General features: G+C 42.8%; 1 protein-coding gene across 2 annotated transcripts in view; it reads right to left on the minus strand.

Annotated features, from left to right (window-relative positions):
- Positions 1-26,292, minus strand: part of LOC137323562 (kinesin heavy chain) — a 179,663-nt gene that overhangs the window by 85,123 nt on the left and 68,248 nt on the right. For both annotated transcript variants that reach the window (XM_067987174.1, XM_067987175.1), the window contains exons 2-6: positions 15,351-15,441; positions 12,071-12,144; positions 7,895-7,999; positions 3,295-3,343; positions 1,597-1,652 (exon numbers count right to left, since the gene is read on the minus strand). In XM_067987174.1, the coding sequence (XP_067843275.1) occupies positions 1,597-1,652; positions 3,295-3,343; positions 7,895-7,999; positions 12,071-12,144; positions 15,351-15,441 (375 nt within the window). The remainder of the gene's footprint in view (positions 1-1,596; positions 1,653-3,294; positions 3,344-7,894; positions 8,000-12,070; positions 12,145-15,350; positions 15,442-26,292) is intronic.

Raw genomic sequence — 26,292 nt, forward strand, 5'->3', positions numbered from 1 at the left:
CTCTGGGTGAAAAAGTTCTTTCTCAAATCCCCTCTAAACCTCCCGCCTTTTACCTTGAATCTATGTCCCCTTGTTATAGAACCCTTAACGAAGGGAAAAAGCTCCTTAGTATCCATCCTATCTGTGCCCCTCATAATTTTGTACACCTCAATCATGTCCCCCCTCAGCCTTCTCTGCTCCAAGGAAAACAAACCCAATCTTCCCAGTCTCTCATCATAGCTGAAGCGCTCCAGCCCTGGTAACATCCTGGTGAATCTCCTCTGCACCCTCTCCAAAGCGATCACATCCTTCCTGTAGTGTGGCGACCAGAACTGCACACAGTACTCCAGCTGTGGCCTAACCAGTGTTTTATACAGCTCCATCATAACCTCCTTGCTCTTATATTCTATGCCTCGGCTAATAAAGGCAAGTATCCCATATGCCTTCTTTACCACCTTATCTACCTGTTCCGCCGCCTTCAGGGATCTGTGAACTTGCACACCAAGATCCCTCTGACCCTCTGTCTTGCCTAGGGTCCTCCCATTCATTGTGTATTCCCTTGCCTTGTTAGTCCCTCCAAAGTGCATCACCTCGCACTTTTCCGGGTTAAATTCCATTTGCCACTGTTCCGCCCATCTGACCAACCCATCTATATCGTCCTGCAGACTGAGGCTATCCTCCTCGCTATTTACCACCCTACCAATCTTTGTATCATCAGCGAACTTACTGATCATACCTTTTACATTCATATCCAAGTCATTAATGTAGACCACAAACAGCAAGGGACCCAGCACCGATCCCTGTGGTACCCCACTGGCCACAGGCTTCCAGTCACAAAAACAACCTTCGACCATCACCCTCTGCCTTCTGCCACTAAGCCAGTTTTGTATCCAAAGTGCCAAGGCACCCTGGATTCCATGGGCTCGTACCTTCTTGACCAGTCTCCTGTGGGGGACTTTATCGAAGGCCTTACTGAAATCCATGTATACCACATCCACTGCGTTACCCTCATCCACACGCCTAGTCACCCCCTCAAAAAATTCAATCAAATTAGTCAGACATGATCTTCCCTTGACAAAGCCATGTTGACTATCCCTGATTAATCCTAGCTTCTCCAAGTGGAGACTAATTTTGTCCTTCAGAATTTTTTCCAATAATTTTCCTACCACTGATGTTAGGCTCACTGGCCTGTAGTTCCCCGGTTTTTCCCTACTCCCCTTCTTGAATAATGGCACTACATTAGCGGTTCTCCAGTCCTCTGGCACATCCCCTGTGGCCAGAGAGGTTCTGAGATGAGGAGATTAGGACTGAGATGAGGAGAAATTTCTTCACTCAGAGGGTGGTGAATCTTTGGAATTCTCTACCCCACAGGGCGGTGGAGGCTCAGTCATTGAGTACATTCAAAACAGAGATCGATAGATTTATAGATATTAAAGGCATCAAGGGATATGGGGATGGTGCAGGAAAATGGTGATGAGGTAGAAGATCAGCCATGATCTAGTTGAATGGCGGAGCAGGCTCGAGGGTCCGGATGACCTACTCCTGCTCCTATTTCTTATGTTCTTATGTAGGAATCATATTACACTGAAGTTTGTAAAACATAAAAATAAATCTTACCTTAACAAAAGGTACTCTGTTTTTATCCTCGTGTACTGAAAGGTTCATTTTTGAAACTGTAAAATGAAATTATGTACGTGAACAATTTATAAAATAATTGTATCGATACCTTAACCAGCTGATATTGCAGTAAGGTGACCACTTGATATAAAACTTTTCTGGTCAGATCTTCTTTTATTACGTAAAGTAGAATATCAATTGGAATTCATGCAATTTACGAATGAAAGATTTTACCAAATAATTCTTTGTGATGGAACAATCCCATTATGAAGCACACCACATTATCATTAAAACTGAGGTGGATAGAGAGAAGTGCAATGAAGCAACTAAGCATGCTCTTGAATAACACAGTCACTGAGGCAGTGACTTCAATGAAAAGTAAAATTAGATGGCTTGTAAAACAGGCGACCAATCCAATTCTATCAGTTTCCCACCAGGCGAGTTAGGTTAAAATGACCACCCTCCCTTTCCTCCTTCTTCTTCGCAGCTTGCCTGTGCCAGCTCTTTGAAAGAACTATTCATTTAGTCCCATTCCCCTCCTCTTTCCCCATAGCCCAGTAATTTTTTACCCGTCAAGTATTAATCCATATCCCTTTTGAAAGTTACAATTGAATCTGCTTTCACCACCCTTTCAGGCAGTGCATTCCAGATAATTACAACTTGCTGTGTAAAAAAAAATGTCCTCAAGTCACCTCTGGCTCTTTTGCCAATCACCTTAAATCTGTGTCCTCTGGTGACCGACCTGTCTGCCACTGGAAACAGTTTCTCCTTATTTACCCTGTCAAAACCATTCATGATTTTGAACACCTCTATCAAATCTCCCCTCAGCCTTTTCTGTTCCAAGGAGAACAACCCCAGCTTCTCCAGTCTCTCCACATAACTGAAGTCCCTCCTCCCTGGTACCATTCTAGCAAATCTCTTCTGCACCCTCTCTGAGGCCTTGACATCCTTCCTAAAGTGCCGTGCCCAGAATTGAACACAATACTCCACCTGAGGCCTAACCAGTGTTTTAGAAAGGTTTAGTGTAACTTCCTTGCTTTTGTACTCTATGCCTCTATTAATAAAGCCCGGGATACTGTATGCTTTTTTAATAGCCTTCTCAACTTGTCCTGCCACCTTCAAAGATTTGTGTCGGTGCACCCCCAGATCTCCCTGTTCCTGAACCCTTTTTAAAATTGTACCATTTAGTTTATATTGCTCCTCCTCATTCTTCCTACTAAAGTGCATCACCTCACACTTCTCTGCGTTAAATTTCATCTGCCGTGTGTCTGCCCATTTCACCAATCTGTATATGTCCTCCTGAAGTCTTATTATCCTTCACATTGTTTACTACATTTCCGAGTTTCGTGTCATCTGCAAACTTTGAAATTATACCCTCCATACCCAAGTCCAGTTCATTGGTGTATATCAAAAAGAGATCCCCCAGTGCCCTAGGAAATATTCTTTCCTCAACCAACATCATCATCCTCCCTCATTTATCTCACTGCTGTTTCTGGGATCTTGCTGTGTGCAAAATGTAGCTGATGAGTTTGCCTATATAAGAATCACAGCACTTCACTGTATTTGACGCACTGGGATGTTTGGGAGGTGATTAGATGCTATATAGATGCAAAAACCTTCTTATTCCATTTTTTGTTTGTTTTAGCAAAGTGCTAATCAAGGCTGTGCTATACCTCAAAAATAAGAACATTCTCTTACCATCTAGCAAGTCCCGAATTTTGTCCAAGTAGATCTCAAAGTAGGAAACCTATAACAAAACACAAGATACTTTAAATAAGACCATAATCTCAAAGAAATCTCATTTGTTTTTAAACTGGCCAAATCTGGCTACCAGCACCGCAATATATTTTACTCAGAATAACTCTCTAAGTGTTTGTCACAATCATAAGAAAGATCAGACTTTTTTTATATCTACATCTATGAAATGTGATGAGTCCTGTTAAATTTGGTGACTGCCATCTTGCATTCAGCAGGCTGTAAGGGATACATGTTCCTGTTTACATCATACAATGCCACTTCAAAGGAGGTTATTCCCATGCAAATACATATTGATTGCAAAGTAGGAATTACTTGACACAGATTGCTTGCTTTGATCTGAAATCTGTCAAATTAAAGTGCTTGGTAACACAGGTTGGGTTCTCACAACTGGGTGCTGTTCGGGAAACTATTGTGTGAATTTGAGAACCTTAGTTCATCTATGGAGAAGAACATCTTTTGCCTGCCTATAGTCCAGTTTTCAACATCAAAGTGTATTCCAGGCAGTGTGTTGTCCGTTGTATCCTGTAGCACTGTATCACAGATTGTGTGTAGTGTCCCAGAGCTCCACAAGTCATTTATAAGAGTTAGACTATGATGCGAGTCCAGTAGAGATAGCAAAGTATGATGTCATCTTTGCATCTGAGGAGAAATTGCAAGCTAAATTCACTAACAGCACATACTACTGCATTGTCTATTTTAATAAACCTGTTCTGGATTCCGATTTCTATTTTGAAGTTTGGTCAAGGGAGGTCAGCTTCTGTCTTGGCTTTAGCAGTTCCAAAATTGTGTAAGTTTATTTTTCTTCCAATTTGAAGTAGGACGATAACTCTAAGATGGACACTGCATTTTTCATTTACTATATTACCTAGATCAAACCTAACTAATATTAATTTTGTTAGAGCTTTCATCTCTCAAAAGGTTCAGGTCCCAATGAATGCTCATCACATTTTGCAATTTTTTGATCAATAAGGACTTGTGAAAAAAGTTACTCTTAAATGTGGTGTTTTAAAGAATAGTGTGTTCACACAAGCTTTAAAAAGGCACTGAGATGATAAATGGTTAAAATGCTGTGATGTTGCTTCCCCGTAGACTATAAATGATAACTATAATGTCTCAGTAATTGTTACCTCACACCTATTGTGTTGGAAAACCTCTGATCTCTTAGCTGTGAACAGAGGAAGATTGAAACAGAGAGACAGAAGACTAGGCATGATGTCAGGTCCAGCAAAGACTGTGAGGTCAGTCAGTTTAAAAAAACAGAAAGCTGCAAGTCAGTCAGCTCCAGAAAAGGCCACAAGAAGGTTAGACTATAGCGGAGTAGTTGAAGTAATTTTAAATAAGTCAAGCTAGATGATCCATTTCTTGTTCATTATTGTACACTATTACATAAAGGCAAGTTGTATTGATTGAATTAAGTGAATCTGTTCATAACTGTTCGGTATTCTTACTGGCTGTGAAATAAAGTAGTTTAACAATTTGTTTCTCGATTTATCTCGTCAAGTGTTTGATTGGTTTGCATTCAGAGAAATTGAAGCAGCATACAAAACACGAATATCCAGCTCAGATCATAAGAAGGTTCTGTTGTTACACCCCTGGGTTATGTTATTGTGTAGTTAGATATTGGGCAGTACAGATACACCCCTAAGTGTATGATGCTCAGATCACTTACGGGAGCAACAAGCACCACTGTACTTGAGAGAATATTTAAGGCAAGATTGTAACAATGCTCGTTTATGTTTACATTAGACAGTCAAAGTGGAATGCTAAAATCCAGGGCATTTAAATCAACTCTGATTTCATGATTTACAGGCACGTAGCTGTAAAGAAAAAGTGGAGGCCTTAATTGCACATTTACAGTTGAATGTTGACCAAATTATAAATTCACTTGAGTTTCTCAGATCATGAGCGTTTTAAACAAACTAGATAGAAAATCAGACCCACATTATAAGACATTTTCCAGAATTACAGCGGGGCATTAAACACCATCTCACATGTGCTAACTCACCTTAATCCACAATGTTCTTGTTTCCTTCAAAATTTTTAAGCATCACTGTCCACATGTAGGCATTGCATGTACAGTGGCACTCAAAGGTTCTGTAGAAAATGAAGCACTTAGCGGGTGGGACTTGCTTTATCTGGTTGTATACACAAAGTTACAAGTCCATCGAGGGAGGAGGTGAGGAGAAACTCATATCACTATGCGGAAACAGCAATTCCAACAATACACATGGTTCTTGGGATCTGCACTGGCTTCAGTTATTGCAATGGAGCTGATCCAGTTCAGAGTGCAAGATGACTGCTCTAAATTGGCATTTTCATGCAGAATTAATGCCAATGCAAGTACAAATGCACACACAAGCATGGCATAAGCGACAAAAAACTGCTCAACAGATCACTACACATGGGGCTCGATTTTACCGGCGGGTTCCGGGTGCGTTCCCGGCGGGGGGGCGTCGAAAATCGCGATATCCAGGTGCGTGACCGGATCGCGCCTCGATCCCGCCCACTTCCGGGTTCCGCGCTGATGTGCGGGGGTGCGTGCGCAGCCCCCGCTGGTGGGAATCCCGCAGGCAATTAAAGACAGCGGGATGCCACTTGAGTGTATTTACCTTGCTTGTTGAGGTCATTAAATGACCTGATTCAGCTGTCTTATTCGGAAGTGTGGGATTTTACCTTCAACCGAGACTGTTTCACACACTGGGGGAAACAGTCTCACTCCAACCGGACGTGTTGCAGCCGTCAGCCTGTGGCAGCTGCAAAGGTCCATTTGACAGGTGGGGGGGGGGGGGAGACCCTCACCCATTGCAGGAGGCCGCTCTGTCACTTGGGACAAAGTGTGGCCTCCACCACCCTCCTCCTGACGGTCAAAGTCACCAACCTGCACACTCACCCCGGGGTCCGGAGACATGTGCCTACCTTGCGGACCCCCTCAGATGTACATATTGCAGATGGGGGCCGCCGTAGCTGCAGTCATGACCTCCTCGGAGGGCGCACAACATCGCCAGCCTCACCAGCCTCGCCATCCACGCCGTCCACCTCTGACACGTGGAGCTCCACAACAGAGTGCTGTGACACATCCACCTGTACAGCAGGAGGGAGGGTAACCGCAGAGAGAGATGCGTCGCAGAGGGCACTACCCTCGCCACACGTTCCACAGCCCGAGGTTCAGCCTCCTGGACCTCTCTGAGCAGCAGTGCACACGGAGGCGCAGAGTCACTCGACATGTAGTCGTGGACATCTGCAGCCTCTTCCATGCCGAGCTGCTCCTGGCTGGCCCCAGCACCATCTGCCTACCTGTCGCTGCCAAAGTCACCACTGCCCTCCCCAACCTCTCCTCCGCAGCCTTCCAGGGTGCAACCGGGGACATCGCCGATGTCTCTCCGTCGTCTGTGCAGAAGAGCCCTGCAAATACACCTACACCCACTCTGCAGTGACACACTGGGTGGCATCAGTGGTGGGTCCTCATAGTTATACCCAGGAGCGGGCATTATTGCACCAACCAGATAGGATTCGCGAAGACATGGCAGTAGTGGTGCCAATGTAATGTGTGATGTGAGTTGGTCAGAAATTCAATATTAGTAACACCCATGACAAACCCTCAGACACCCTTGTGCATCCCCTTCATGCTCACGACACGTTTGCCTTCCGCTGCCTACTGCACATATGTGATGCATGCCCTGTGGCTGCAGCACAGGTGGTGGCAGGTTGGGTGAGGCTGGCCGTGAGGGAGACGCACGAGAGGGTGAGTATGGGATAGAGCCATGAGATTGTATGAGAATTGGGTTGCGTGGTAGTGGCGGGGTGAGTACTCGCGAGGTGAGTAGGTGCAGGTAAGATGCGGATGGGGTTTGAGTGGGTATGAGGGGTGATGTGACAGAGTAGTGTTTGCGGTGCCGAAGGAGATGTGGGGTGGGGGCAGTGTTATGGCAGACGGAGTGTAGGGGGAAGACTACGTGTTCTCACAGTGGCTGACCTACTGAGGTCATTGGAGCGCCTCTTGCACTGTATGCAGGTGGGCGATATGTTGGTGGCGCAGGTGACCCCCTCTGCCACCTCGAGCCAGGCCTTCTTGGTGGCAGAGGCAGGCCGCTTCCTCCCGCCCGCCGGGTGGAAGATCTCTGTCCTCCCCCTCCTCCTCACCCCATGTAATGATACCTGGGGTGAGGCATCATTAAACTGGGAGCAGCCTTCCCCCTGGGCTGCTCCATGCTGTAATTTGTTCTATTGGTTGCAGCATCTGTCAGTGGAGGACTGCCCCTTTAACTAGAGCGCCTCCAGCTGATAGATCGTACTGCGCATGCGCAGCCCGCCCGACGCGCAGACCAGCAGCGCGGAGCCCGGAGGAGCAGGTAAGTGATTCCAATTAGTGCATTGCCTGCTACGATCGCGCGGGCAACCCACTGATTTCACCGGGCGCGTACACCACGCACCCGAAACCCAACCCGCCGGAAACCCGCAGGCCTGCTAAAATCAGGCCCATGATGCCAAGTCATGGTTGCCGAAGTACAGGCTTTTCTTGAACAAGCTGCTTCACATTTACCTTAATGTGGAATTCTAGATTCTCATCCATGGAATAGATGTGATCGAAGATGTCATGCGCTATTCTTGGAATGATGCCCATCAGCTGATGATTATGAAGCTTTCCCTGTGGACAGAATTTTCAATAAAAAAAATTGCATCATGTATTTGAGACACATTGCAAATTGTTCTGTTATTTACTGAAGAGAAGGTCATTTTCTTGTCACTGTATATTAAAACAAATTAGATTCACCTCCAAAATGCACCACCCAAGACATTAACCTTTGGAAGGCTATGGAACACGTTTACATTGCAAAAACATAATCCAACAAATTGTGAAGAGTATGTTGAGGGCTTTCACTGAAAAATCATCTGCTCTTCAATAAAGGTGATTGTTTCTCAACAGGCAACTTAATTTTAGGAGGAAGGTTTCCTGTGTTATTTGTAGTGAAATTGCAAACATGTTTATGGAGAATGCATTTATAATTTTGCTACAAATGATGAACAGAGGAAGTCATCCCCTTTAACATCTAGCCCAAAATCAAACTTACTTTTTAATGTTATCTATGAAAACACAGAATCTGAAACAAACTGATTCAAGATGGCAGCAATACCATGTAAGCAGACGGATATTCCATTGGTGCATGAAAAAATGGACTGCAGTATTCAAAAACTGCTTTATGGCCAGTATGTTGGAAGGTTGGAAACAATTTAACCATTTCAGTAAATCAACTGTTGCTGATGGGCAACTTCAATTTCAGTACAACATGCTCATCATGTATTTAGAAAAACTGCAAACTTTTGGAACTGGATTCAGCCGACATGCTCAATAAGACTGCCCCTTTTTGGTTATCTTAACCTCACTTTCCCACCTCCTTCATAATAAGAACATAAGAAATAGGAGCAGGAGTAGGCCAATCGGCCCCTCGAGCCTGCTCCGCCATTCAATAAGATCATGGCTGATCTGATCCTAACCTCAAAACTAAATTCATGTCCAATTTCCTGCCCGCTCCCCGTAACCCCTAATTCCCTTTACTTCTAGGAAACTGTCTATTTCTGTTTTAAAATCTATATCCTGCAATTCCTTCTCTCAAAATTATATCTGTCGGTCTCTTGAACCCATTTATAATAATTGCTTCAGTGGCTTTCCTAGCACCTTATTCTTTATGTATTTTATCCTGACTGTGAAATAGCTCTGCCTGAATACACTTAACTTTTGAACATCTTGATAGTGTGATGAATTTGGCTGGACCAGCTTGATCAAGCCCCTTCATAAATTTGAAAATATCTATCAAGTCATCTCAAAGCCTCTTCTTTTCCAAAAAGAATAAGCACAGCTTCCTCAAACTTTCCTCAGAATTTGGATTCATAAGGGTAGTTATTCCTGAAGTAGGTGCAGGTCAGCTGGGGCTATGGTAATGAGGGTGGCAGGGGAATTCCTGGCCTGCTGCCTCATTTCCCTGTTGGTTTACTTGCTGAGTGCTCTAGGGCCGAGGTACCTGAAGAACATTGAGCTGAGGCCTGCTGACAGGCCTCCGCTGATTGGAGGTCTGTGGGGGCTTGGGGAGCAGGCCGAAAACTTGAAAGGGAGCGCTAGTACACGACTATAAAGCAAATTATCTTTCATCCAGGACTTTGATTGCTGATCCATGTCAGCAGCTCCGAGTCCCAAGATGCAGCTGAGGCCCAAGTGACCTGCAGCTACACTTCATTTTCTTGCACCTTCCAGCTAGGTCCTGCCAGAGGGAGAATCTGTGCTGAGGGTGCCCCTGGGTCATGTTAATGGTGCATTCATTGTCCCTGTCTAGCACTGAAGTGGGGGAGGAAGCGAGGGCAGGAAAATCTACCCAAATATCTTTGTTGCTATACGCTGCATCAAGTCAAAATCATTCTAATATGTGACCAAAACTGCAAACTGTGCACCAGACAGGGGTCTAATTATTGCTTCATACAGTAATATTACTTCTTCTTTTAAAGTGCATTCTAACCTTCTGCTAATGCACTTAGTTTGTATTTTCCACTGCAGTTATACACTGGGATAATGCTTTTGATGATTCTTCCACACTAACTCCCAAAGTAATTTCCTGATCAATACACTGTATAATTGTTTTGCATTTCTCTTGCAGGAGAAAGTGATCTCATGCATTGTTTACATAAAACAGCTGTCGATATGGTTTGGGGCCAAATCATAGGGGGAGAAGCAAAAGGACTTCACCGAGTAGTTCATAAGTAGCAATTGGAAGATGGAACATTAGCTCTTTCCCTTCCTAGGCCAGGGACATTGCGGTCAATTGTGGAGCTCCTACCAGGGTCTTGGCTGAAGTCATTTAATGTAATGCAGACGAAAGATGAAAGCTCTGGCCTATATGGTATAGTAGCACACCACACAGACAATTTACCTACTGAATCACTGAGCGAGCCATCTCCTTAAAAATAAACTGCCTTCTGGCAGACATGTTAAGGCAAGCTGGGTAATAATATAGAGCAAACAAAGACAGATATTGCTTTGTCACCCCACAGGGGTGTCAGGAGCACAACATAAATTAAATCCAAATACTTTGTAATTGATAACCCAAATTATTCATCCCTTTGTATTTTCTCCTGAACCAGAAATTTAAAATTCTTCACATTTGCCCATCAATGTCCAAACATGCTCTGCAACCATTTGAAGCAAATATTCTTTGAAAATCTTCCCTTTCATTCTGAAAGTGCTTAATATTGCCCCATTATACTCATTCTCATGTTTAACGTTAAAAACAGCATAAAGATTACTTAATAACCATGGCACGAACAAGACTGATGGAAAATGGGTTTACAGGATTATTTCCTGAACGAAGGGGCAACAATCCCCTTAAGCGCTACAGCAATTCATGATTTAATTAATACCAAGCTGCCAAATCATAGAACTGCACCATCTGCTTGGTTTCATCTATGAATTTATAAAAGGTACAACGGGGACATGGTTGGCATTAAATAAACCCTGATGCTTTCAAGTCGGTCATGGATATAAGAAACAATTTTTTTTGTATTTCAAACAAGCAGCAATGCAAATTGAAATTTGAAGACTGAAAGCAGAGAGCATCAGAGCCCTAACGTATCACACAACGGAGAAGTACGATGTGAATTTGGACTAGTGTAGGTGATTTCCCAGCCTCAGCCATGTTCCTGTGATACGGTGAAGTGGTGTTGAGAAGCTGTTTCCTGAGCAGCACTGGCATAAACTTGAGGCAAGTTACTTACCTGGCCTGTCAACTGGGGATAGGGACATTCTGGGAAAGGGGGGAGTGGGTGCTTGCAATATTCAAAATAGATAAACACACTTTTACATCATTGATTTGTATCATGGAAGCAACTTGATCAATTTAGTCCATGAAAAGTGCTCTGCATTTTTCAGGAGGTCCAGATCGAGGGTTGTACCATTTTTGTACCATCATCTATACCCGGATTGCAACTCACTGCTCTGTAATGGGCTGCATAAATAAGGTTCCCCATTATCACAGAAATCCTGGGCAACTTGTCAGGTCTTAATGCCACTGAAGCAACATGCAACAGGATCTCTCAAACACACAATGCTAGAAGAGTCATGCTCAGAATCAGGGATATAAGTATGTTACAAACCAGCTCCAACTGCTGTGTATCTTAAGCAGCTCAGTCCTCTCCTCTTTCTGCATCCTCATCTTCAGAGAAGATGAGTTCAGCATCTGGCAGCTCAGAATAGAAACCGCCAACTCCTGGTGAATTGGCTGGTATCATAGCCTGGGCTGAGGAGGCAGCCAGCATCAAATATTGAGTTGGTTAATTCTGAAAATGCAGGGATTGCTACAATAGCTAGTTGAACAAAGTCAGACATTTTGTCAGAACAGCTGAGGGATATCCATCAAGAAACACTTAAAGGGAAGTCTGTGACTATCGAGTACAGGTAAATATTAGTGAGAAGTAATATAATTCAATGTGCAGCAGTATAACTGTCAATTTGGCTCAAGTCCATGATTAGTGCTAATTCAGAGAATACTTTGATCAAAATCAAAGTATGTATCAATGGGAGCAATAAGCTGCACTATCCTTAATATTGTACTCAAATGCTTGATACAGTTTCAGGTGTAACTAACTAAAGATATGGTGAACAAGTAGTAGGAAAGGCTGTTGAGACTTTCTGCTTTTGACAACTTACATCATAAAACACACAACAACCACTTACCTCCATAGTATGTGTTTTGCCAGAGGCTGTTTGACCATAAGCAAAAATAGTTCCATTGTAACCATCAAGCACATCTGGAAAAGAATGACAAATCAGTATGATTAATTATATAAATAAGTATAGTCTTGAACTGGAGTTTGTTAAATTCATTTATATGCACTAAATTGTATTATAAACTACTGCAACTTAATTTGCCTACGTAATAACAGTCACTCCACTTCAGAAGTCATTAATTGTATGTGATGTGCTTTGTGGTATTTGAGAGACATGACAAAGTGCTATAAAAATGCAAGTCTTTCTTTCAGTTTCATCGTCTTCAATTTGGATTATTAAATGTTTGCCTGAATGCAAGATACCATATTTGAAAATCATTAAACATCTTTGAATAGTAGTGAAACTTTGGCCAATGAAACACAACTTTCCTTTAAAAGAACAAAAGGAGTTAATCCCCTCAATAGTATATTCTTAATTGGCATTTTTTAAACCAAGCAAACAAAATCATATGTGCCACTCAATCAAGAAGGGATTGTAAATATATTATAGATCTACCTCATTTGCTTAATCTTGTCCAACCTAAATTAACTGGAATCTGTATAGAATGACAATCCTGATTGATTGAGATGATCCCTAATTTGGAAGGAAGAGCTCCACTATGAAGCAAAAGTGGTCCAAAGAAGAACCACTGATTAAGAAGTATTATAATATAAATTACAGGAGAAATGGCTCAAGCATTCCTAGATAGGGCAGAATACAAAATGAACAACTAGAGCTGTAGGCAGCAATTTGGAATTGAACACACTTTCTTCTAAATGTTGCTGCCCCAATGCCCACAGGTTTAAGCATCTCCAGGAGCATGTTCCTCAGAAAATTTTGAATTTTTACATTAAAATGTATGCATTCTGGTTAAATACTTGTTAAAACTTCACACTGGAAGATTTCAGTTTTCTATAAGCGACATTTGGATTTATCCATATTCCATAGACCAACCAGACCACGACTTCCCCAAAAGTGACCTGAACAATTCACTGTCTCTTTCACTGAGGCACTCCCCTCCTACCTTCACAAAAGCACTCTCTCCTTTGAACCCTCCCCCAGTTCACAAACACTCTCTCCCTTTAAACACCCCATCCCCATGGCAATAAAAGCACTCATCCCTATCCAACCTCAAGTCAACAAACTCTTCACCTCACCACACCCACACCCCCCTACCCTGTTCACAGAGGTAGACTTCCCCCTCCAACCTCCTCAAGTCCACAAAGATGCTCTTCACCCCCCTCTCGGCACCCAGTTCCCAAAGATATTCTTCATTTATGATGATCTGCTCATTGCTGGTTGCACCTGCGTGTTGTAACCGAGACTGTTGTTATATGGGCAAAAAGCAAATCAGGCAGCCTCGGGTGAAAGCTGCAGTCAGGATCAGAGTGAGCAGATCAGCAAGAAGTGGCACAGTAGTAAGTTCCCAGATGGATCCCTTGGGGCATCAAATCAGCTTTGCATCACAAGCTTGCCAATTTACCACTGCAGACAATAAACAACGTGTGCAGATTTCCTATGCCTGGCTACACCTCTGTATCCAACATATACATTGCAGGCTAAAAGAGAGCAGGAATATGCATTTAAAAGGCTGCACATAAGCTCCTGACTGGTTCACCAGTTTTATTCCAATTTTACACCAATGCTTGCACCAATAGATATGCAAATGAGCATACCCAGGAAACCTCCATGTATCTCCCTCTAGAGATCTGTGATGGATGTATCACTTTTTTGTAAAGATGCAACAGCAGCGTAAATCAAATTGAGGAAATTCTGGGCCATTGTTACCATTGCAGAAAACATTTTTCTCTACAGCAACAGAAGTAATATATTCATGAACAAATACAGAAAATGTAAAGATATTATAGGAAAGGCAGGCAGAAATTGGATGACCTCACAGATCTCCGTTTGAAAACCAATGCTGTAGGCAAACCCTGCAGCCATTCTTAAAAAAAAAAGATGGTATTGCCAAGGAGTGATATTGGCCAGGACATCAGGAGAATTCCTAGCTTTTCTTCAAATAGTGACATGGGATCTTTAACGCCTATACGAACCACTTAACAGTCATCGAATCTTTTCAACCAGCAAATGCTTTAGTGGGGATTGGGGTGAGAGTGAAATACAGGGGAAAAGAATCTCAATGGAGCAAGGAGAAAAACAATTAATCATGTTAATCTGTATAAAAGAAGTTCTGTTACTCCAGGAACACATTTAGTAAATAAACTTAAAGTCCAGTCAGCAACTTGCAAGATCTGATTTATTATCATCCCTTTGGTCTGATATTGCAACTGATTGTTTGTCTCACATCTATATAGACAACATGGGGTGTATTTTTCTCCAGTCTCAATTTTACTAAAAGTATAAAAGCAAATATTAAATAGTGTTCCTGCCTGTTTTTTTTTTGCTAGAGTTACCAAACAAACAACCCTTGATCTTAAGCTGCGAGTGGATCCTCGCTGAAAATCTGAAGTCAGAACAGAAAATGCTGGAAATGCACAGCATTTGAAGGAGAATTAAATCTCTCTCTCTTTCAGATGCTGATTGAACTGCTGTGCGTTTCAGCATTTTCTGTTTTGCTTTCAGATAGGCTAATCCATTCTTCGTATCATCCTCGACTGTTCGTCTTACCTGTGTGTTTGGAACAGAGTTTAAAAAAAAACACAGGCAATTCAAATCTGTAAATTCCACACTTGCAGGGAGAAAAAGGGAGGCAGCTGGCTGGTTTTAATGTGGTTCATTCATTAAATATTCATAAAGCATGCTCTGTACAGATCATGCAACAAAATGATGACAGCAGAGCACAGGCTCATTTACAGCAGGTCAGTCAGCATCTGAAGGGGAACAAATTTCTCGCTCTCTCTTTCAGATGGCGATCGGCCAGGTTTGCATTTCAGCATTTTCTGTTTTGATTTCAGATAGCCAAGTGTGTGTTTGTGTTCATCCATTCTTCAATATCTTCCTCGACTGTTTATCTCACCCGTGTGCTTGGAACAGAGTTTTTAATAAAAAGCACAGAGAACACAATTCAGCACTTGGAGCTACAATCATCACTTTGTGCAAGACAAAGCATTTAAACAAAAACAAAAATATTAGTATAAATTATTGTTAGAAGACTACAAAATAAGAGATTTCTCTCTAGAAATTCTGGATTTGGCAAAAAAATAAATTGTTCCCAATTGTTCTTTATCTCCACCTCACAAAATGGCCCCATTTCAGTAATTTGAAAGCTATACTATACACCACTTACCTTTAACAATCTGCTTGGCACATGCATTGTAAACTTGTTCTTGGGTCGTGTTCGGTGAAAACACTTTGTCAAACATGAAAGGTTTTCCTTGCTAGAAGAAGATAAAAAAAAAAGAAATTCATATTCTAAAATATTTCTTCATACAAAGTCTTCAAACAGACTATTTACTGTTCATGGCTGGCATTTGTTATCCAGCCCATCCTCTGAAAATTATTCAAATACATATTCAATTGGCGAGACTGACTGTCAACAGTTGGAAAACAGACCACTGTATGAAAGTATCTACACCATACATTCAACAGTGAGTCCATGGTTTTGAAAATGTCTTGGTTAATACAATGCACAGCATAGAAACAAATATCCTTTGAGACCTTCATTTATTTCAGTATGTACAGTTATAACATTGAAAATGTCACTTAAAGTATTGGTACTCATTCATAGCAATAAAAAAATACACTAAATTAAACACAGATGAACCAAATTAGGTCAAAAAGCAGGACAAATCCAATCCGGCCAATTACCGCCCCATCAGTCTACTCTCAATCATCAGTAAAGTGATGGAAGGTGTCGTTGACAGTGCTATCAAGCGGCACTTACCACCAATAACCTGCTCATCGATGCTCAGTTTGGGTTCCGCCAGGACCACTCGCCTCCAGACCTCATTACAGCCTTGGTCCAAACATGGACAAAAGAGCTGAATTCCAGAGGTGAGGTGAGAGCGACTGCCCTTGACATCAAGGCAGCATTTGACCGAGTGTGGCACCAAGGAGCCCTAGTAACATTGAAGTCAATGGGAATCAGGGGGAAAACTCTCCAGTGGCTGGAGTCATACCTAGCACAAAGGAAGATGGTAGTGGTTGTTGGAGGCCAATCATCTCAGCCCCAGGACATTGCTGCAGGAGTTCCTCAAGGCAGTGTCCTAGGCCCAACCATCTTCAGCTGCTTCATCAATGACCTTCCCTCCACCATAAGGTCAGAAATGGGGATATTCGCTGATGATTGCACAGTGTTCAGTTCCATTCGCAACCCCTCAAATAATGAAGCAGTCCGAGCCCGCATGCAGCAAGACCTGGATAACATCCAGGCTTGGGCTGATAAGTGGCAAGTAACATTCACGCCAGATAAGTGCCAGGCAATGACCATCTCCAACAAGAGAGAGTCTAACCACCTCCCCTTGACATTCAACGGCATTACCATCGCCAAATCCCCTACCATCAACATCCTGGGGGTCACCATTGACCAGAAACTTAACTGGACCAGCCATATAAATACTGCGGCTACGAGAGCAGGTCAGAGGCTGGGTATTCTGCGGTGAGTGACTCACCTCCTGACTCCCCAAAGCCTTTCCACCATCTACAAGGCACAAGTCAGGAGTGTGATGGAATACTCTCCACTTGCTTGGATGAGTGCAGCTCCAACAACACTCAAGAAGCTCGTCACCATCCAAGATAAAGCAGCCCACTTGATTGGCACCCCATCCACCACCCTAAACATTCACTCCCTTCACCACCGGCGCACTGTGGCTGCAGTGTGTACCATCCACAGGATGCACTGCAGCAACTCGCCAAGGCTTCTTCGACAGCACCTCCCAAACCCATGACCTCTACCACCTAGAAGAAGAAGAGCAGCAGGTACATGGGAACAACACCACCTGCACGTTCCCCTCCAAGTCACACACCATCCCGACTTGGAAATATATCGCCGTTCCTTCATCGTCGCTGGGTCAAAATCCTGGAACTCCATTCCTAACAGCACAGTGGGAGAACTGTCACCACACGGACTGCAGCGGTTCAAGAAGGCGGCTCACCACCACCTTCTCAAGGGCAAAATCGTCGAGCAGAAATTGATAGCCAAGTTCCGCACCCATGAGGACGGCCTCAACCGGGATCTTGGGTTCATGTCATGCTACACGTAACCCCACCAGCAAGGGGGAAAAAAAAGTTATCTGTTTTTAATATTCTCTCTCTGCCTTTTGGGTCTCTTTCTCTCTGTCTGTGTAATTTGACACAATGTGTATTCAGCATACTGGGACCTACTGTTTTCCGTGGCTAACCTGTCTGAACACCAACGACACCTTTTGATTGGTGTGATGGTGTCCCAGCCTAATATAAGATATACGATTTGAGAACCTCTTATTCGCTCACTCACCTGACGAAGGGGATAATCTCCGAAAGCTTGTGATTTTAAAATAAAATTGTTGGACTATAACCTGGTGTTGTAAGATTCCTTAGGCTTTATTGTACATACAACCAGACTTAACTTGTGCATTTTCTTTTTTGTGCAGTGTACAACCTGGTGTTATCTTAAGTTAAATATGACAGGCTGAGTTGAAGTGTTCTAATTTGACATTGTATATAGTGCAATGACTTTAAAAAGCTTATTTCTGTTATGAAAGGTGAGCATTTTTATCCAGCATCGGTAATAAGCACTCTTAGGTACAGCACAGGGCATAGGGTAAAACTCATCCTCATCCCAACCTCAAAAGAGAATTCCCAGCACCAGTCTAAACTTCTCAGTTTCCTATACCAGTAAACCTAATTACCAAAGGGACACTGGTTAACTTGGCCAAGAATAATACACAATAGCAATCTTCTAAGCAAGAGATTTTTTGGATGGCCAGAGAGACTAGGGGTAAAAAGAGAAAAAGGAAGACATCCTAAAAATTTACCACCAGATCCAGTAGTTGTGTAAGAGTTGAAGAGGGAGTGTTGGGGGCGGGGTGGGGGAGGGATTTTGTTACATAAATTAAGCTGGAACAGTTTTGCGCAAGGCAGCACACAGGCCATATTTATGCAGGAGATGGTCCAAGAGCGACATGTGCTGTTGTATTGATCCAGGAGGCTAGATGTCAAGGCAACTAACCTCCTGAGGCACCCAGGACAATATGGCATGTATGCCTGGAAGGTTCATTGGGGGTTAAATTGGTTAACCCCTGAATCCGCGCCCGGTGGTTCCGATGCAGGCAGCACGAGACATTTGTGCTGCCTGGTCACTTACCTGATAGAAGCGCAGCAATCAGGCCTAGCTGTGATACTCTTACCAGTTTCGCACTTCTCACCAGCACGGGGCCCCAAATATCGCGTGATTCGCTCGCACTTCTTAAGGCAGCCTGCACCTCTTATTTGCAAAAATAAGATACGGGTCCGCACGGAGTATGAACGGAGATCAGACGTCGCACACGTAAAACACAAGTGCAGGTCCCATCCTTATGTTTACAAACTGATGAGTTATGTTAAAACATTGAATAAAGGTTGCGCACTACTAAATCCCACATCCTCCAATCTGGATGCCAGACCTCACCAATCTGCCGATCTGAGTTTGTACCAGGCCTGTGAGAGTACGTGCACCAAGGTTCTCTGCTGATGCAGTAGAGACCTTGGTGCAAGAGGTGGACAGAAAGAGGGATTCCTACATCTGCAGGGGGGCAAGAGGCCCTCCAGACATTTGCACAAGAGGCAGTGGGAGGCATTAGGGGATGAAGTCAATGCCACGCGCACAGCACCACGAACTTGGATGCAGTGCAAGAAGAAGTTCAATGCTTTGACATGAGTGATCAAGGTGAGTGAGGTCAACTGTCAAGAGGCATCTCCTACCAACTACACCACTAGCCGCATCCACTGCTCCACGCACGACACACCCCATCACCCACATACCAACAAACTCTTTTGATCAGTACTCCACGCTTCGAATCAGGTGCTTCCTCTCACTCTCACACATTACCACTGTTGCAAGCCGCAACCACAACTCACAGGTCACACACACTGGCAGCTATTCAACCATGAGAGGCACATCACCCAGACATCCTGCAGGACCCTCACCAACACTTTCTTGCAGGAGAAGGAGGCAGCAAGTGACAGTAGCATTTAGCCCCTCAAGCCTGTTCTGCCATTTAATGAGATCATGGTTAAGCTGTGACTTAACTCCATATACCCGCCTTAGCCTCATATCCCTTAATACCCTTGATTCACAGAAATCTATCAATCTCAGATTTAAAAGTAACAATTGAGCTAACATCAACTGCCATTTGGAGAAGAGTATTCCAAACTTCTACCATCCTTTGCGCGTAGAAGCGTTTCCTAACTTCACTCCTGCAAGTCCCGGCTCTAAATTTTTTTTTATATTATTCGTTCACGGGATGTGGGCGTCGCTGGCGAGGCCAGCATTTATTGCCCATCCCTAATTGCCCTCGAGAAGGTGGTGGTGAGCCGCCTTCTTGAACCGCTGCAGTCCGTGTGGTGAAGGTTCTCCCACAGTGCTGTTAGGAAGGAAGTTCCAGGATTTTGACCCAGCGACAATGAAGGAACGGCGATATATTTCCAAGTCGGGATGGTGTGTGGCTTGGAGGGGAACGTGCAGGTGGTGTTGTTCCCATGTGCCTGCTGCTCTTGTCCTTCTAGGTGGTAGAGGTCGCGGGTTTGGGAGGTGCTGTCGAAGAAGCCTTGGCGAGTTGCTGCAGTACATCCTGTGGATGGTACACACTGCAGCCACAGTGCGCCGGTGGTGAAGGGAGTGAATGTTTAGGGTGGTGGATGGGGTGCCAATCAAGCGGGCAATGTTAGGCAATGTCTCCTCGTCCTAGTATTCAAGTATAGGAGACCTCCAAAAACAGATACAAATGCATCAGCAGCCAAAAGCAATAAGCTATCAATAACCTGTAAATTCTGCATGGTCCCTTTAAATTGGGATTGATCAGTCGGAGATTGTGGGGGGTGGTAGCTGGAGATTGCGGGGGGGGGGGGGCCGCAGCTGGAGATCGTGTGGGGGGGAGGGGCAGTCGGCGATTGCAGAGGGGGGCCAGTCGGAGATCGCACGCGGGGGGTGCAGTCAGAGATTGCGCGGTGTGGAGGGGGGGCCAGTCAGAGATTGCGGGGTCCAATCATAGGGTGTGTAAAGAGGTTAGCTTGGGGGACCGGGGGAAGCATTCCTGCTCCTCCTGGCCCACAAGCAGTGTTATAAACCCACTTACCACATGGATCCGGCCCTTCTTGCCTCTTTTTACCTGCCCGGATTCCCGCTGCCCAGGTTAAAAACTCCATGTGCTAAAAATAAAAATTTAGGTAAATTGAAGGTACGCAGCCTCCTTGAAAGTTTGACTGACCAAACCGCCTTCTGACCCGTCTCCGTTAAAACCGGAAGTGGGCAGATTGGGGTCAGGTTTGAGAAATTTAAAATTTTTACCTCCAACCCTTTCTTGGGGGTTTAAAATTCCCCCCTCAGTGTTTAGGAAAGTTATTGCTAAGTAATAATACTAATTTGCATATTTTGAAAATAATCTGAAAAAAATAATATCTGCAAAGGGAATAGCTTTGCTAACCGGACCATTCACGGCAAATGTCACTGCCATCAGTAGCTTCACTATCCTATATGTGACCCCCGAACCGGTCAGTGGTGTGCACGTCTATGTGAGAGACCTCTTGCCAGACGGATATCAAAGTTTCCGCTTTAACCTCTTGTAAACGGACGGTGAGGAAGGACTTATTTTGTTTAAAGGTAGCATGGGAATTATGCAAATCATTAAAAAAAATTAAAACACTATAACGAAGTTAAAAATAAATAAAGCACAATACACCCGCACATTCAATCTTTCTGCTACAAACGACACAATTCGAGATTAAAATGTAAATAAATAAAAGCATAAACACCAGTTTGGGAGAATAAACTACAGCAGCCAAATTAGGTGTCAGTACTGCTGGGCTATGTGAAAAAATAGCTGTAAATGAGCCTGTCAGCACTTAAACCTCTAGCTACACAGGAAAGCATCTGAATGGAGGCTGCTTCCAGCCAATCTGCAGTGCTCAAAATACTGCAGTTGCCTGGTCGCAGCCACACTGAATACTGCACAACTGCTGGTTACCCTGGTCCCCCCCACCACCGCCCCCCCCAGTTTGTTTACACCTGCAAAGCTGACTTGCAAGCCAAGAGATTCCCAAATGTAGTCAAACTGTCCAAACATTAACGCCTGTTAAATTACAGCATCTTTTACATTAGCTTTATCATTATCTTTACATTCTTAATGATATTGCTGTGTGCCTGTGTTGATTGCATTGCTAAATCAATCTTGCACAACATGAGACATGAATTAGACATTTGCTGTACTTTTAAGTGAATAAAAATGTTTAAAGTGCATCATCTTAATAAAAGAGTACTTGATTAAGTTTTTAAAAATGAACACGCAATGCAGTGATATAAATCATTCCATTCACATGTCACTTGCATATGACATGAAGAAAATATAATTCAGCTCGCCTTCCTATCAGTCTTGCGAAACAGTTCCAACACAACCCCCTTTAGAAAGCTTCACTATTTGTTCACACACTTTTTTGCTTCATGCGGCTGAAACAAGCAAATATGGACAAGAAAGATTTTGGTCCTGTTTTGTATTCTGCTGGAGTGCAGCAGGCTTACGTCAAGAAAATTCCCAAGTGTAAACAGGTAGTTTCTCTCAGTCACGCAGATTAATACAATGCTGCCCACGGCGCCTTAAAAATAATTACTTCTCAGACATAAGCCAGCTGAGACAAAGTTTTGATCAAAATACATGCATTGAATAAAAATTTGGTAATTTGAGAGGAAGCGTTTAAATTGATTGCAACTGTGTTTCACGATTAACACATTATGGCAGACTAATTGTTACTTATCTATTTGGCATGTGTAGCTGCCAACTATGCTCTGGCACATGAAAGGTTTTAAGCAAAATAATCTGGGAAAAATCATTATGGCTCAAACCTGCACAAGTTTTTGATATATATTAATGACCTGGACTTGGGTACAAAGGGTACAATTTCAAAGTTTGCAGATGACTCAAAACTTGGAAATGTAGTAAACAGTGAGGAGGATAGTAGCAGACTTCAGGAGGACATAGACAGACTGGTGAAATGGGCAGACATGTGGCACATTAAATTTAATGCAGGGAAGTGTGAAGATTTTGGAAGAAAAACTGAGGAAAGGCAATATAAACAAAATGGTACAATTTTAAAAGGGGTGCAGGAACAGAGAGACCTAGGGGTTCACATACATAAATCTTTGAAGGTGGCAGAACAAGTTGATAAAGCTGTTAAAAAGGCATACAGGATCATTGGGTTTATAAATAGAGGTATAGAGTATAGAAGCAAGAAAGTTATGCTAAATCTTTATAAATCACTGGTTAGACCTCAGCTAGAGTATTGTGTCTAATTCTGGGCACTGCACTAGAAAGGACATCAAGGCGTAGAGGAGATTTACTAGAATGGTACCAGGCATGAGGGGTTTCATTTATCTGGAGAGACTAGAGAGGCTGGGATTGTTCTTCTTAGAGCAGAGAAACATAAGGGGAGATTTAATAGAGGTGTTCAAAATTGTATGGGGTTTTGATAGAGTAGATAGGGAGAAACCTTTTCCACTGGCAGGAGGGTTGGTGACCAGAGGACACAGATTTAAAATAATTGGCATAAAAGCCAGGGTGGGGGTGGGGGGGGTGGGGGGAGATGAAAGAGAATTGTTTTTACGCAGCGAGTTGTTATGATCTGGAATGCACTGCCTGAAATGGTGGTGGAAGCAGATTCAATAGTAACTTTCAAGAGGGAATTGGATCTCTGCTTAAAAAGGAAAAAAATTGCAGGGTTATGGGGAAAGAGCAGGGGAGTGGGACTAATTGGTAGCTCTTTCAGAGAGCCGGCACAGACACGATGGGCCGAATGGCCTCCTCCTGCCCTAGAAGTAAAGGGAATTAGGGGTTATGGGGAGCGGGCAGGAAATTGGACATGAAGCTGAGTTCGGATCGGTCAAGGCCCTGTGGGTGGCGGAGCGGGCCCAGGGGCTGAGTGGCCGGGTCCTGCTCCTACTTCTTGTGTTCTTTAGATTTGAGGTTAGGATCAGATCAGCCATGATCTTATTGAATGGCGGAGCAGGCTCGAGGAGTGGCCTACTCCTGCTCCTATTTCTTATGTTCTTATGCATGATTCTTACTTACCGGAAGATTGAAAAGGTAATGCAGACTTTGAGCTCATTCCATTTTCTCCCCTTTATAAAGGAATCTGTTTTTAAATCTAAATTTATTTTGATTGGAGGATAAGAAGGTTAGCAATGTCTACCTGACTGTGCGTTGAGAGAGAGAAATAAAAAAAATCAGAACTTTACTTCAAAATTGGCTTTTAATAGACACTTACCAAGTAGATATTGAAAGAAATGAATATTTGGGGCTTGCACATAAAAATCATCTGCCATATGGAGGAAAGATATGGTGACCCCATTGTGTACTAACATCTCATGTAGAAAAATAAACCATTTACAAGGCTTTCAAAATTTCCTCCTTTCTTTCTTAGCTAGTAAGGTTAAAGGTACATTTGGAGAATGCATGCAAGGAAGACCACGTGGCTATAAGTCCTTTCCAATGGAACTGACAAGCCAACAGTAAACACAATAACCCTCTTATAGTTTGGCCTTGAAGATTAGCCAAAAATTTTCCAGCCAAGGAATATACAAATAGAATTTCAAAATGAAACATAAAATAGAGTGACAAGGTGATCTACTTTCCCTTCAGGAGAACAGGATAAGAACCACTGAATGAAACAAACTTTTCAAAAGAAATGTGTCAAAATTCTTCATAAATGACCAGTCAGCTGACAACCTACTCAAAGATGGATCTTTTGCCTGTGGTCTTGGCATGCCAAATGGCTAACTAGTAGTGATATCCTGCTGAAGGAAAGAGGTGACTGATCTGTATTTAAAGTCAGTAGATGGTCCGTGTTCCTCCCTGCTTGTTCACATAGAATGTGGTCTTCTGGTTGTCTACACAGAAGTAGGAAATACAAATGCTAAATCTCATAACATATGTTCAAAACACTACCAGAAATTCCAATATATAACCTATATTAGTTAAAGAATATCAGATGAATCTGCCTTGTCCTTTCACCATATATTTGAATTGGGATTTACCATTCATGTCTAGGGTTTCAAATGTAATGCCTAAATTAGCTCACTTTGATTGTCCCACATGTCCAACTCCAAAAGCTATCAATTGTTAACCAAGGCAGGTCTGTAAACAGCAGGATTGTATTACAACTGTGAATGAAGTGTAATTAACTCCTATTTGCCAGATCATCAAATACTAAGTTGAACACAGAGATAAACACTACCTTAACAATAAATCCAATAAGGAATTCAAGAGAAACTTCTTTACCCAGAGAGTGGTTAGAATGTGGAACTTACTACCACCTATTGAGGCAAATAGCATAGATGCATTTAAGGGGAAGCTAGATAAGTACATGAGGGAGAAAGGAACAGAAGGATATGCTGATAAGGTAAGATGAAATAGAGTGGTAGGAGGCTTGTGTGGAGCATAAACACCGGCACAGAACAATTGGGCTGAATGGCCTCTTTCTGTGCAGTAAATTCTATGTAATTCTAAGTAATAAAATGATTTGTACCATCACAGGTTAAATGTTGGTGATTACAGTGAAAATAATCTGATGCTTACTATCAATCAACAGAATCTAAATCATAAGCACAACAATAAATTAAGTGCATCACAATATCCCAACCCAAGCTGGGTTTTACTTAGTGACAGCAGACGAAAGTTACTTTCAATATCCAAGATTGGTATATGGACTTAACATGGTTATGTTTAGTCTGTATTCTATGTATTACCAGTATGTTGCCAGTGCTAAGGCTGTCCCTTTGTGAACTGCACATAAATCAGATAACCTCTCTTCTTGCATAGCCTGCTACCGTGGCATTAAGCAGTTCTGCCTTCTCCTGGGATATTCTAGCTTCACTTCTGTTGATACCTTTGACGAGTAGTCATCTGTGTTTTTAGTCTTCTTTGTTCCATTGCATGCACTATAATTATCTGTTGAAGTTATATTGTGCTTTCTGACCCTATTCAAACTAAGGCTATTGAATAAACTATTACATCACACTTACATGATCGACATTTACTTAGAACCAAACAAATTAACCTTTCACTCTCATCTTCTAAATACCCTTTTGAACCTTCTGGCCTTCTTTGAAAGCTCGCTACAATATCCCAAAATCTTCCAATTTAGATTGCCTCTGTGTTTCACGATTAACACATTAAGGCAGACCAAGTTGTTATGGACTTACCTATTTGGCATCTGTAGCTGCGAACTATACTGTAACACATGCTGATGGGCTCTGGGAAAAGTAATTTTGGACCAAATCTGCACAACTGACCAGAAGATTGTAAAGTTCATGCACATTTTCAGCTGACTCCATTTTCTCCCCTTTATAAAGGAACCTGTTCTTAAAACTGCATTTATTTTGATTGCAGGATAAGATGATTAGCAATGTCTAACTGACTGTGTTGTGAGAGAGACCTTAAATACCTTGAAAGTATCAAAAAGGAAATCCCTCTTCAAGGTACATAAGGACTAATCAAGTTGATTCGGCCACATGGATCACTTTCAAATCAATTAACTAGACAGACATATGTCAGAAACTATAACTGTCAGATTTAAATTCAATTGACAAAATGACTCCCCCTTTACTTTAAACTCCTTAGTTTTTCGCAGTGTTGAAACCACAATAAGGAGATAATCTTCTGATAACAACACTCTCCCAAGTTCTCAAAGATCTCATTAACAGTTATCTGTCCAAGCACACCACATTAAGTCATCTTTGTTCTTAAAATTTTAGAGGCCTTGCTCAAGTATGGAGTCTCCCGTCGAATCGACAGAGGAGTTTGTTACTATGGGTGCGCTGATGGGAGAAGAGTCCAATTCTGGACACACATATACAGCCACACATATCACATTGAAAGCCAGATGAGGCAGATAGATGAGTTGCCTTGTGTGCCTGGTGCTTGACAGCCAAATCTCAACCTCAAATCCATTCAAAATCCTGGAACTCCCAACCGAACAACACTGTGGGAGTACCTTCACCACATGGACTGCAGCAGTTCAAGAAGAAGGCTCATCACCCCTTCTCGAGGGCAACTAGTAATGGG

This window comes from Heptranchias perlo, chromosome 7 (assembly GCF_035084215.1).
Source record: "Heptranchias perlo isolate sHepPer1 chromosome 7, sHepPer1.hap1, whole genome shotgun sequence".
NCBI lineage: Eukaryota > Metazoa > Chordata > Chondrichthyes > Hexanchiformes > Hexanchidae > Heptranchias > Heptranchias perlo.